Source organism: Rhinoraja longicauda, chromosome 2 (genome assembly GCF_053455715.1).
Source record: "Rhinoraja longicauda isolate Sanriku21f chromosome 2, sRhiLon1.1, whole genome shotgun sequence".
In the NCBI taxonomy this organism is placed as follows: Eukaryota; Metazoa; Chordata; class Chondrichthyes; order Rajiformes; family Arhynchobatidae; genus Rhinoraja; species Rhinoraja longicauda.
In genome coordinates this window covers 75,378,241-75,391,240 of record NC_135954.1, presented here as the reverse complement: position 1 = coordinate 75,391,240, position 13,000 = coordinate 75,378,241, and the positions used below count along the sequence as shown (strand labels likewise).

At 38.4% G+C, this 13,000-nt stretch overlaps 1 protein-coding gene across 1 annotated transcript in view; it reads right to left on the bottom strand.

Annotated features, from left to right (window-relative positions):
- igf2bp3 (insulin-like growth factor 2 mRNA binding protein 3) overlaps positions 1-13,000 on the bottom strand; it is a 95,607-nt gene that overhangs the window by 37,819 nt on the left and 44,788 nt on the right. The window contains exon 3 of the mRNA XM_078421557.1: positions 10,865-10,913. Coding sequence (XP_078277683.1) covers positions 10,865-10,913 — 49 coding nt within the window. The remainder of the gene's footprint in view (positions 1-10,864; positions 10,914-13,000) is intronic.

Sequence of the window (13,000 nt, the reverse complement as noted above, 5' to 3'; positions counted from 1 at the left end):
CACATCCAGGCTATATTATCAAATATTCTGTAAGATAAAGCCAGATTTGACTAGCATGGAGAACACTAGGAAACAAAACGACAGAAGCTAGAACACAAAACATAAATGATGCAAGAACTGTGAGAAGAGCATCAGTGGGGAGATAAACCAGTCAACATGTCAGAAAGGTTGCTGACCTGAAACGTTGACTGATTTATTTTCTTAATTTCTGATTAAGTTCTTCCTGCATTTGTGTCATTGTTTCAAATCAGAAGGGGTGTTCTCCTGATTTCGGAGCTCACATCTGTATCAATAAAAAGATAGCAATCGATATCTGCAAGATTCACTGTTATTAAATTCACATCTGGATTTTGAAGTCACTTTCGTGTTTGCAAATTTTCCTTCTTGATTCAAAAGGGTGACCATTCAGTCCACCGAGCCCATGCTTGCTCTCGAAACATTCCCATTAACTCATTAATTTAACCAAGAGCTTCTCAATTCAGAAATGCAGAGCGGTTTTTGTGCGAACTTTTGGGTGATGCCATTTCAAAATTAGCTTCTTTCATTCAATAATTCATATTGACATACATGTCAACGTTCACTTGACAGATTATTCTCTTCCTTGTTACTTCCAGAATTTGCGCAGTTGCACATTATTCACTGTACAATTTTTGGGCTTATCTCTGATCATTCTTGACTGCCTGATAACGTGGCTTCAGCAGCTCTTCTTTGGGAACTATTCACAAATTCTCCTGCCTTTAGTTTGTAATGGGCTATAAATACTGTCCAGCCCATGAACCAGCAGTTAAACAAAAAGCAACTGCCAGTCACTGTCTTTGTTTCCATACAAATTGTGTCCATATCAGCAATGTAGCTGTAGTCACCAAGTAGCTGGCTACCTTCTGACAACCCATTCACTGGTCAATTCAGTCCCTCATCATGCTGCTGAGGAGTGGAATCAACCAACTGATTTGTCTTCTTCGATTCGGTGACCTTGCTCCACCAAAATTTAGATTTTTTTTAAAAAACTGCAGATAAAAACCTGTAATAAAAACCAAAGTGAAGGAAACTCTCAGCAGGTTAGGTAGCATCTCTGGAAATATACAGAGTTAACATTTCTGGCAAAAACTCCAAAGACGTACAGGTATGTAGGTTAATTGGCTGGGTAAATGTAAAAATTAACATTTCTGGCAAAAACTCCAAAGACGTACAGGTATGTAGGTTAATTGGCTAGGTAAATGTAAAAATTGTCCCTAGTGGGTGTAGGATAGTGTTAATGTGCGGGGATCGCTGGGCGGCACGGACTTGGAGGGCCGAAAAAGGCCTGTTTCCGGCTGTATATATATGATATGATATGATGATATGATATGATGATACCTGCTGAGCTTTTTTTTAAAGCATTTTTTGCCCAAGATTTTGGGAGTGAAAAGGAAGGCTGCTGCAGGAACTCAGCAGACAGGCAGCATCTGAGGAGGGATATGGACAAACAGCTTTTTGGATTGAGATCTTTCATCTGGACTCAAGTCATCTGTCCATTTCTCGCCACAGATGCTGCATGACTCATTGATTTTCTCCAACGGCTCTCCTTTTTTCCCTCTGCACGATTCCAGCTACCCCAGTCTCTTGTGTCACCAGGTTCATACTTGGTAGCTGAACAGCCGTAGAAAGACGCTAGTCATCTCTGCATTCGTCTGGGACTCCTGAATTGGGGGGTGACAAGGGAGGGGTAAACTTGGTGGATTGTGCCCCCATATTTGTCTGCTCAAATTACCAGCCAACAGAAGTGGTATTTTGGACAAACAATTAAAAATTGACCAAAGCTGGCCTCAAATTGTTATAAACTTAAAACTTCCACTTCCTCTTAAGTGATGACATGGAAAACTTAAGAAATTTCCCAGCTTTGCTGCTTTTTGGGGGGAGGGGGGGAGGAGTGGGGGAAAAAACATTCACGAGGAAAAAGCACAAAGGATTGTCACAAAGGTTTTGCTTGTCAATTAACTATGAAACAAAAGGAGATAACATCAGGGTGTTTCAGGACTGGTCACATCAACTCTGCAACCAAATCCTCAATGGACATTGAATGATCAACGCTTGTAGGGTCGCCTCGGTGAACTCAGGAGTTTGCAAGCTCACTCGACATTGTGTTTGTGTTGCAGCTGCAACCTGTTGCTGAGTTTCTTAGGTGGACACAAAATGCTGGCATAAGCGGGTCAGGCAGTATCTCTTTAGACAAAGAATGGGTGACTTTTTGGGTCGAGACCCTTCTTCAGATGCTCAGTATACATACAGTAAAATACAGATAATATAGCTCATTAGTTCCTCAACGTTACTGGTGCAATTGCAAACTAGATTCTGCTGAACGCCAAGGCCCATCTCCCATGATTTTGCCTTGATGAAAATGAGTATGCCACTGATGGGCTGAAGGAGAGATTAATTATTTTTTTTTAGATTTTCTATTGTTGCATTTCTGGCTGAACACTTCTGCACCATAGATTATTCAGGGATATTCTGCAGCTCTTTTTCATTTTCATGAATCTGAATCTCAAATTTCTGACAGCAAGACCCATAAAGAGGATAAACGATGCATAATGCAATTATGACCATTTATTAACAAGGGATACACACTAATTTGGTCCGAGAGATAAACTAATTTTGGTGCGGCAGTATCCATGTATTAAATGGCATACGTATTGCTTCAAAGATCCATGATGTAAATTGCTTGCTAAGTGTTGTTTGACTGCCATTTTATTCCTCCCTCAAGCTTTGAAACTTTAACAAATTGTCTCTGGTTAAGACTTCCAAGCTATCAATGAGACTATTTCCTCAGCAAAAACAAGATGTGCATCATCACATCCTCAAATAGCCCACAATTTTGACAACAATTACCTTTGAACTGCAGTTCCTGCTCTTTTTTTTTTTAAGTGAATAATAGAAACATTTTACAAGTTATCCAGTCCATACAAACCTAGTCCATGATACATGGTGAAAACTATAAAAACACTAGACATGGCAGATGACCTGATAATCTTTCAATACTCCTTGGATGCCCAACAGTGTCAGACATTGTAGGATTACAAATATTTACAAAAAGTGGGGAGAGAAAAGCCAAGAAATCACAAGCCTGCCAATCTGAAGTAATGAACTTAAAATTATTTCAGACGTTGATCAAAGACAAAACTAAATTAGAGAAGCACAGGTCTCAAACTAGCAGTGATTTGTAGGTACAAATTAACTTGTTTTGTCGATGAGGATTTATTTGGTAAAAGATGGGTGATAATCTGGGTGCTTTGTACAAAATGTAACTCCCCTTTGAAGTACCTCACAGTACTAAAAAAAGTATTCCACCAGATATGGGATCAGAGGTGGAGAGTTGAAGTGTGAATAAATACCTATCAATTAGAACCTCTGCTTTTCTCTTTTTTTAAAAGTAGGAATTCAGAATCAGTATATAATATTTTGGGAATGTAGAAATATGATGAGGACAAAAGGAAATAGGAAGCATATTTCAAAACATAAATAAAGTTGAAAGAGCACCCAATTATGCAGGAATAAAAATCTAATTCTGTAGTGTGAGAGCAGAAGATAATAAGTTTTATTTTTATTTAACAAGTCATGGAAAGATATGTGGAGACCCCTATGGGGTGTGAATCAGCACTGGAAATAGTAAAGGAGACAATTATTTCACTCCTGAGATTTTTCCATGACTAATTACACAAATGCAGCTGTGACTTCACATTCATCGCATTTACCTGCCTCTAGGCCCTATGCAGTAAACTCTGATTTCAACTCTTAAATTTACTTTGCATGAAAGATTCACAGGGAAGGACGAAAGAATTCCAAGATTTCGACGGTGAATTGTGGAGGGGAAAGCACTTTGATTTCAGTCTATTTTTGCTCATTTCTAATTTTAACTTTATACCCTCTTGCCCTGGTTTCCCCATTACAGAAATGTGTTTCCTGGCATTTACTTTATTAAATCCCAGAGTTAACACAAACATCTTGACTTGATCAACCCTCAGCCACCTTAAATCTGGCAGAAAGCAACCAAAATTGTGCACTTTCTACAATTTTACAATCATTTTCAAATGGTCTGGTCTAATTTTAATGGAATTGCAGTTAATAAATCCATTGGGTTAAAATACTGGATTCCGGCTGCGGCTTCACTGCTGCTATCAATGATGTAGATGGTTTATTCAATTTCTCCTCTCCCCCCTTCCCCCTCTACACAATCTGTCAATATGAGCCCAGCAAAACTCTATTGTCACCACTCTCCTTCCTTTCCCCCTACCACCCACCCCCCCTCCACCCCCACACAGACAGACACACACAGACAAAGGGAACCAGATGCCAGGCTCCAAGCAAGCAGACAAATTGGAAAATATTTTTAAAATAAAAAAAGTCTTATCTTTGAAAATCAGGTAGAGGAAAATGCTTGGAAGCAGCATTTTTTTTCCAGAACCAGAACAAACTTAATGCACGTAAATGGCAGGGATTACATCTGCTCAAATTAAGCCATTACACCTGTATGCTAATGAAATGTTTTCAATGAATATTGATTGTACTCCAAAGCATTTAGAAATCAAATTTAATAATCGGATGTTTACAAATCCCACCATGGAAGTCAGAGAATAGAAATACAATTTATGTTAAGTCAATTCCTGATAAAAACAAAAATAAATATATATTAGTTGCTACAAGGATTTAACTAGTTAAATAATATCCTTAAGCCCTCTCTCAACTCTCTTCTGGAGTGGACCAGCAGCCATGGAGTTATATCAAATCATGACAAAGTAGCTCATTTAGACAAGGGCTGCCAGGGAGAAGCAATAAAGCTTGGCTTGTTATATACAAAAGTAGGAATTAATCCACATTGGGCTGTCCTTTCAAAACTTAAAAGATCAAGTAGTTAAATCCTCTAATGACAGGAAAAACAGTAACAATTCAAAAGGAACAATCAGCAACACATTTTCTAGTAAACAAGGATAGCGGAATTAAAATGTTAAGTTTGTATGCAAAAAATGCTATTTGTCAAAACTCAAGTACATTAATAATATAGAACCCACACTCCTGGCATATTATTTCAGTTTCAGTAACAAAAGAGAATATTTCCCGAGATGTCATGGACTCATTCCTCTTCTGTGGGGACACCACAGCATGCTATATCCCTCCCCATGGGATAACTATTGAAGAGTGTTGTAAGCCTTCTGTAGGATGGATGAAGGAAGTGGGGGGTTGATGCAATGCAAGCCACTATAAAATCATGAATGTTTTTACTTGATTTCAGCAGTGAACACACAGGAAAAAAAATTGCGTTTATAAAATGCTTCCTTTGTGAGCACCAGGATACAATTAAGTAGTGCAAAGAGCAAAGAAAATGGCTGCATTTCTGCATGTACCTTACAGTATAACCCAAAGTCCTATAGATACAAAATGGGAGAATGGGAAGTTATTTAACGTTTAAATCTCTTTCCAAATTTTAACATGTTTCCTAAATTAAAGAGCATATTGTGTCAGTTTTCACAATGTAGTGCTGCATTTTTGGGTGACAAATTACGGTTGATTTTGGATTTGCATATCATTTGAACGGTTAGGAGGAATAAACGTACAGCAGGGAGTGATTGATTTGTTTCACAAACCTAGAAAGGCCTTGGTACATGGATTCTACACCCCTCCACTATAAAATTTTCTCTCCCCTTCGTTTTCAAATAATCTTAAGTTTTCTCATGGTAGACAGACTCCCGCTCATATTTGAAATCTGTTAAAAAAGCATTTCTTATTTTTGAAAATATAATTTTATCCCTTATTGTAATACTGAAACTTCACATTCACTGAAAGATATCTGCTTGCAGATACAGTGCACTTCAATGTTTGGAACAAAGACCCATCATTTATTTATTTGCCTCTGTACTCCACAATTTGAGATTTGTAAAAGAAAAAAAAAAATCACATCTGGTTAAAGTGCATATGGTCAGATTTCATTAAAGGGTATTTTTATATATTTAGGTTTCACCATGTAGAAATTGCAGCTGTGTTTATGCATAGTCCCCCCCCATTTCAGGCACCATAATGATTGGGGCACATGGCTTCACAGGTGTTTGTAATTGCTCAGGTATGTTTAATTCCCTCCGTAATGCAGGTATAAGAGAGCTCTCAGCACCTAGTCTTTCCTCCAGTCTTTCCATCACCTTTGGAAACTTTTATTGCTGTTTATCAACATGAGGACCAAAATTGTGCCAATGAAAGTCAAAAAAGCCATTACGAGACTGCGAAACAAGAATAAAACTGTTAAGAGACATTAGCTAAACATTAGGCTTACCAAAATCAACTGTTTGGAACAGTTGGCCAATGAAGACCTCCACAGCTGATGACAGAAGAATTCTCTCTATAGTAAAGAAAAATCCCCAAACACCTGTCCAACAGATCAGAAACACTCTTCAGGAGTCAGGTGTGGATTTGTCAATGACCACTGTCCGCAGAAGACTTCATGAACAGAAATACAGAGGCTACACTGCAAGATGCAAACCACTGGTTAGCCACAAAAATAGGATAGTCAGGTTATAGTTTGCCAATAAGTACTTAAAATAGCAACTACCGTTCTGGAAAAAGGTCTTGTGGACAGATGAGACGAAGATTAACGTATATCAGAGTGTTGGCAAGAGCAAAGTATGGAGGAGAGAAGGAACAGCCCAAGATCCAAAGCATGCCACCTCATCTGTGAAACACAGTGGTGGGGGTGTTATGGCCTGGGCATGTATGGCTGCTGAAGGTACTGGTTCGCTTATCTTTATTGATGATACAACTGTTGATGGTAGTAGCATAATGAATTCTGAAGTGTATAGACACATCCTATCTGCTCAAGTTCAAACAAATGCCTCAAAACTCATGAACCGCCGGCCAATTCTACAGCAAGACAATGATCCCAAACATACTGCTAAAGCAACAAAGGAGTTTTTCCAAAGCTAAAAAATGGTAAATTCTTGAGTGGCCGTCAATCACCTGATCTGAACCCAATTGAGCATGCCTTTTATATGCTGAAGAGAAAACTGAAGGGGACTAGCCCCCAAAACAAGCATAAGCTAAAGATGGCTGCAATACAGGCCTGGCAGAGCATCACCAGAGAAGACACCCAGCAACTGGTGATGTCCATGAATCACAGACTTCAAGCAGTCATTGCATGCAAAGGATATGCAAAATACTAAACATGACTACTTTCATTTACATGACATTGCTGTGCCCCAAACATTATGGTGCACTGAAATGGGGGGACTATGTATAAACACTGCTGTAATTTCTACATGGTGAAACCAAAATGTATAAAAATGGTCTTTATTAAAATCTAACAATGCGCACTTCAACCACATGTGATTTTTTCCTATTACAAATCTCAAATTGTGGAGTACAGAGGCAAATAAATAAATGTTAGGTCTTTGTCCCAAACATTTTGGAGGGCACTGTACGAGGAGACACCAGCAATTTTAAAAGTGGTACATTAATTCAGATTATATTAGAAAGTGGAATACCAAAATCAGGTTTTTATGTAACTTGATTATTTCAAACATAACATGGATATCTAAATTGAACTGGCCCCATTAACTAATCACCAAAAAAAGTTAATTAGAAAATACCATAATACTCACAACACTGAATAAATAATGAATGAGCCAAATTATTTGGCAAAGGGAAACCCAAATAGTTTTGTTTTCAGAACAAAGCTTTTCAGAGCCAAAGGGAAAAGGTGGGTCCTTAAAATTAATTACAGGTAATTTAATAACTTCCAATTTGGGAATTTCATATTTGAATCCAATGTTACAATGACATATTTAAGTAGATCAAACATTTTTTTAAACCACCACAGTAAACATCCCTTTCCAAAATCAATATAATTTCATTCATCTGATCAATAACACCACTATATCAAATTCTCCCTGCATGAACTTCCTCCAACACATCTTCCCTACATCTGTTGCCATTCACTTGAAATCAGTCCTCTCACTTTTGAATCATCTGATAATGGGAATAGAAAATAAAACAGAAAATGCTAGAAATATACAACAGGACTGGCCGCATCGGTGGTTGGAGAAAAACAGCTAACAGTTCATGTTGAAGATCCTTCGACAGAACTGGGAAGGAATGGCAGGGAGGATAGGGAAGGAATGTTGAGAAGTGGTGGAGATTAGCTGCAAACAAGGTTATCTAGTAAATGAGTTAGAAATGACATAGCAAATGACACAGCCAAAGGATCAGAGACAAAAGAATGTAGAAGTCTTTCTGCTCAGCATGTCAGGACATGTCCTCCACATACAGGAAAAATAGAAGTGAAAACAAAAAAAAAATCCTTTTGTCTCCATCCCTGTTCTGACATATGGTCGTCAGCCTGAACCCTTAACTATTTTTCTATCTCACTCCCCACAAATGCTGCCTGATCTGCTGAATATTTCCAGAATTTTGTTTTAATTTTCAGCTTCTTGCATCTGCAGTTTTTTGATTTAGCTAACAGGAATAGTTTCACTTTTAGTACTCTTTCTAACCAGCCATGACTGTTCAATATTTACAGAATGGAATTGCATAATTCCTAAAGAATAATGAAATGTTTCTATCATTCGATAATTGGTATTGGTTTATTACGGTCACATTTACTATAATACAGGGAAAATCGTTAGATTCTATGAAGGCAATTGATACAATAGCCCATTGCACTACTCCAGCACTCTGCATTCTTTTGTAAACGAGCATGCTACTCAACACCCAGTTTTTACTCTGTCCCCTTAGGACCTTCGTATATTTCAATAAGATTCTCTCTCCTTAGCTCAATGGAATATAGTGTCTTCAATTTATGGTTGGACCATCTTTTCATCCAATTAGCCTGATGAATCGCCTTTGGATTGCCAAGAAGGAATTCTGGACCAAGCTGGAGCCGTGATGCAATGACGGATACCCATAGATTGTGGAAAGCACAGCATGCTATAACCGACTACAAAACAAAGGCTGGCAACAGTGTGTCCCTCCTCAATGAATTTTTAATCTGCTTTGAACAGGTTGTCAGTGGAGGAATGCTACCTGTGCCGCCAATCTTAGGTGTGCCTACACCAATGGTTACTATGTCGGACGCGAAATTAGCCTTCTGACTACAGAAAGCGATTGGCATGGGTAGATCCTTGGGACTGGTGCAAACTCACTGGCACATAGACATAGTTAACCTCTCACTACTCCGTTCTGAGGTTCCCATCTGCTTCAAGATGACCACCATCATCCCAGTGCCAAAGAAACGTGGCATGCCTCGATGACCACCATCCAGTGGCTTCACCGCCATGAAGCGCTTAGGGAGACTGGTGATGGTGCACATTAACTCCAGCCTCCTAGATGGACAGGCACAAAGTGCTGGAATAACTCAGTGGGGTCAGGCAGCATCTCTGGAGAAAAAAGATGGGTGATGTTTCGGGTCAAGACCCTTCTTCAAACTGGCCTTGGTCTACTGCAGTTTGCTTAAAATCGCAACAGGTCCACAGCAAATGCAGATGTATCTCCCTGGTCCTAAATTCATCTTTGGAACATATAGACGGAAGGACTCTGACATTAGACTCCTATTTATTGACTTGACAGTGCCCTCCATAATATTTGGGACAAAGACCCATCATTTATTTATTTGCCTCTGTACTCTACAATTTGAGATTTGCAATAGGAAAAAAAAAATCATACGTGGTTAAAGTACACATTGTCAGATTTTAATAAAGGCCATTTTTATACATTTTGGTTTCACCACGTAGAAATTCCAGCAGTGTTTACAAATAGTCCCCCCCATTTCAGGGCACAGCAATGTCATGTAAATGAAAGTAGTCTTGTTTAGTATTTTGTTGCATATCCTTTGCATGCAATGAGTACACTTTCAAGTTTGGTGCAGTCACTTTCTGCTTTGTCTGTCAGATAACAGGCCAAGTTATTCGTGGGCCAGTGCTATAATTGGAGTGTAGAAATGAGATGTAAAATTATTCAAATCAGTAATATGGACAAAGGCGAGAGAAAAATGTGAGCGAGCACAAGAGACGCAGCAAGCACAAGTAACAGGTAAAACAGAAAACACGTTGAAAGGAATTGTAGATGTAGGAAAGGATAAGATGAGGGAAAAAGTGGGAATCAGCAGAAACCAGGTGGAGAAGTTTGGAGTGTAAATAGAATCATTGGGAACAATAATTCAGGGATTGTGACAAGCATTACATCAGTGCCACCCATATACATAGAGGTATGTAGAAAAATCAGGTATAGGTAGGTTCCAGCCGAGTGCAAGCCTGGTTTAGATCCAAATGACATAACAGTCCAAAACCTGCCAGCAAAAGCTGGCAGCAGCTGCAGACCTGGCCACACAAGGCCAAGTTCAATATTATTTTCCCCATTTTCAAAAGGTTCAACGATGGCCAAGAATGCACTTCCTGGCCACACAAAATCACTTCGGGATTCACTTTTCCCTCGTTCTGACTTTATTTCACACCATCCTTTTCTTCTCTTGCTTGGTGTTTCCATGGATCCCCAGAGACAATGAAATCCAACTAAATTTGATTCCTGGCAAGGGCATCATGCCCACTGACAGAGTGTTTTCTTTCAGTGACTTCCATAAGCAATGCGAGTTATTATTACCCACCTTCCTCGAAGCCAAGTAATTTTACAGCCCTCTTAACCCTCCATCTGCCATAATTCCAGTTCTGAACTAATATTGGGGCTACCACCTGATGAAATCTTCGTCAAAAAAATTGATCTTTAAATCCTTAACATGCCCCTTTTTACTGCTCAAGTCTCTACATACAAAGACAGGCTGGGGGAAATGGTCTAAAAGCCAACACTGATTCCTATTATTTACTAAATATAGTTATAATTTAAATAATTATACACTTACCTCCCACTGCAAATGAGGGGGAATATTCCTGATCTGGAGTTTCCGACTTCTGTGGAAAGAATGGAAAGGTAATATGAAAAATCAAACAAAGTGAATCGTTTTTTCCTTCGGTAGTTAAATTCTCCAAGGTAAACACCGATGTCACGATACTTCAAAATGAAAGTTTCCATTCCTGGCCCCATCTACATCATCTTTCACATCGCCGTCTCAAAGAAAAGCTTATTGTGTGGATCTCGCAAATAAACTCTAGAGGAACAGGATTCCATACACGAGAGCTGCTGCCTTACAGCGCCAGAGACCCAGGTTCGATCCCGACTATGGGTGCTGTCTGTACAGATTTTGTATGTTCTCCCAGTGACCTGCGTGAGTTTAAGGATCTCCAGTTTACTCCCACAGACCAAAGATGCACAGGTTTGTAGGTTAAGTTACTTGGTGTAATTGTAAATTATCATAGTCTGTAGAATAGTATTAGTGTGCAGGGAGCACTAGTCAGCGCTGACTCGGTGGGCCGAAGTGCCAGTTTTTGCGCTGTATCTCAAAACTAAACATAGAATTTCCTGTGGTCCAAAACCCATAAAGGCATTGTAGGTATACATTCAATTTAGTCTCATTCACAATGCTCCTATGTAAAGGTAAAAAATTACCCTCCAAATGCATAAAAATATTGACAAATCCAGGATATTTATATGTATACAAACCTCAAAACTGAATACAAATTCACACAACAAATTGAGGTTGTGGTGAAACACTCAAAACTCGTTCCAAAATTAACTGCAGTCACTGCTAAAAAAGCCTAAGAATTACATATTTACTCGCGTGATTTTGAACTGTATGCACTCCAGGAGCAAGAACTCCAATAAAATTCAAATGACATTTAAGGTGGAAGGGATTTGGAATCACTGAATCAGAAGTTCCATTCCAGTAAACAAAACTGAAACTATTACTGGAACACACAAATGTGTTTAGTATTTATTTTCCATTGCACTTTAATTTTATTTTCCACAAAAGGGGAATTTTCTGAACCAAAATATGTCAAAAATGTCGTCACGTCTGCAACCCCATTCCAACCATGCCAAAAATGAAACGACTGTCAGAATCCATTCAACTGAACAGCCACCAACTTTCCATGTCACCCGTAGAGGTAATGCTACTGAAAATGGGATTCTGGTTTGAATGCGAAGGGATACATTCAATATTGCCATAAGAAAATAATTCTTACCTAATATCTGCAGAAATTTGTATTATAAACTATCCTCCACTTGATGGGCTCAATGTGCATATTTTGATGACACCAGTAGTGAATAGGAACCTCCACAATGACATCATGCAAATACATAAGCAACACCATTCATATTTTCGCTATTAGTCATTCAGCAAATGTCCTACCTCTAAATACCCAGTGCAAGCAGGCCCAAAATTTGAAGTGCCCAACAGTGCCTTGATGCCAAGGAAGCTTTTCAAATAGATTAAAATTAGCCTGAGCCATGGCCAATTTGGAGGGTTCAAGGCAGGAGAAAGTGGCACAGGAAGGGTGTGTGGTAGTAAGTAATGGTATGGGTGGGGTGGTGGAAGCAAGAGACTTCCAATGCAGCATTCAAATGATTTGCAATTATTATCTAAAGGTTGCAACTTTTTTTTAAAATGTGAACCATAACTGAGCATAATACTTCAGATTTGTAAAATACCAAGTTTAAGTGAATATCTTTAACTATTTCAATGTGCATTCAATACATTTTGATCATTTCCAACTCAAACTGTTGGAGAAATATATTCAAGACCAAATGAGCATTTATTTTTGCAAAATCACATTTAAAAGCAGACTGGTTTACCTTCATGATGTTAAAAAGATACGGGAACAATCAAATGCTTAAATGAACAATGCATTTCCACTGAAACAGATGTTTCATTTATGAATAGTAAAGGAAATTGAACTTTCCACAATTTATGCTTAAATTTTAAACTCAAGTGTGTTGAAAAGAGTTAATGTAACAAATATTTCTATCATTTTGAAAACATGATTTAAATAGTTGGTTGCAACAACTCACTATTAAAAGCCTTTTAATCATTATGGAGCATTTACCAGAACAATAACTTTTTTTTTTAAATCTCAATTTACTGCAATACAGATATATGCCT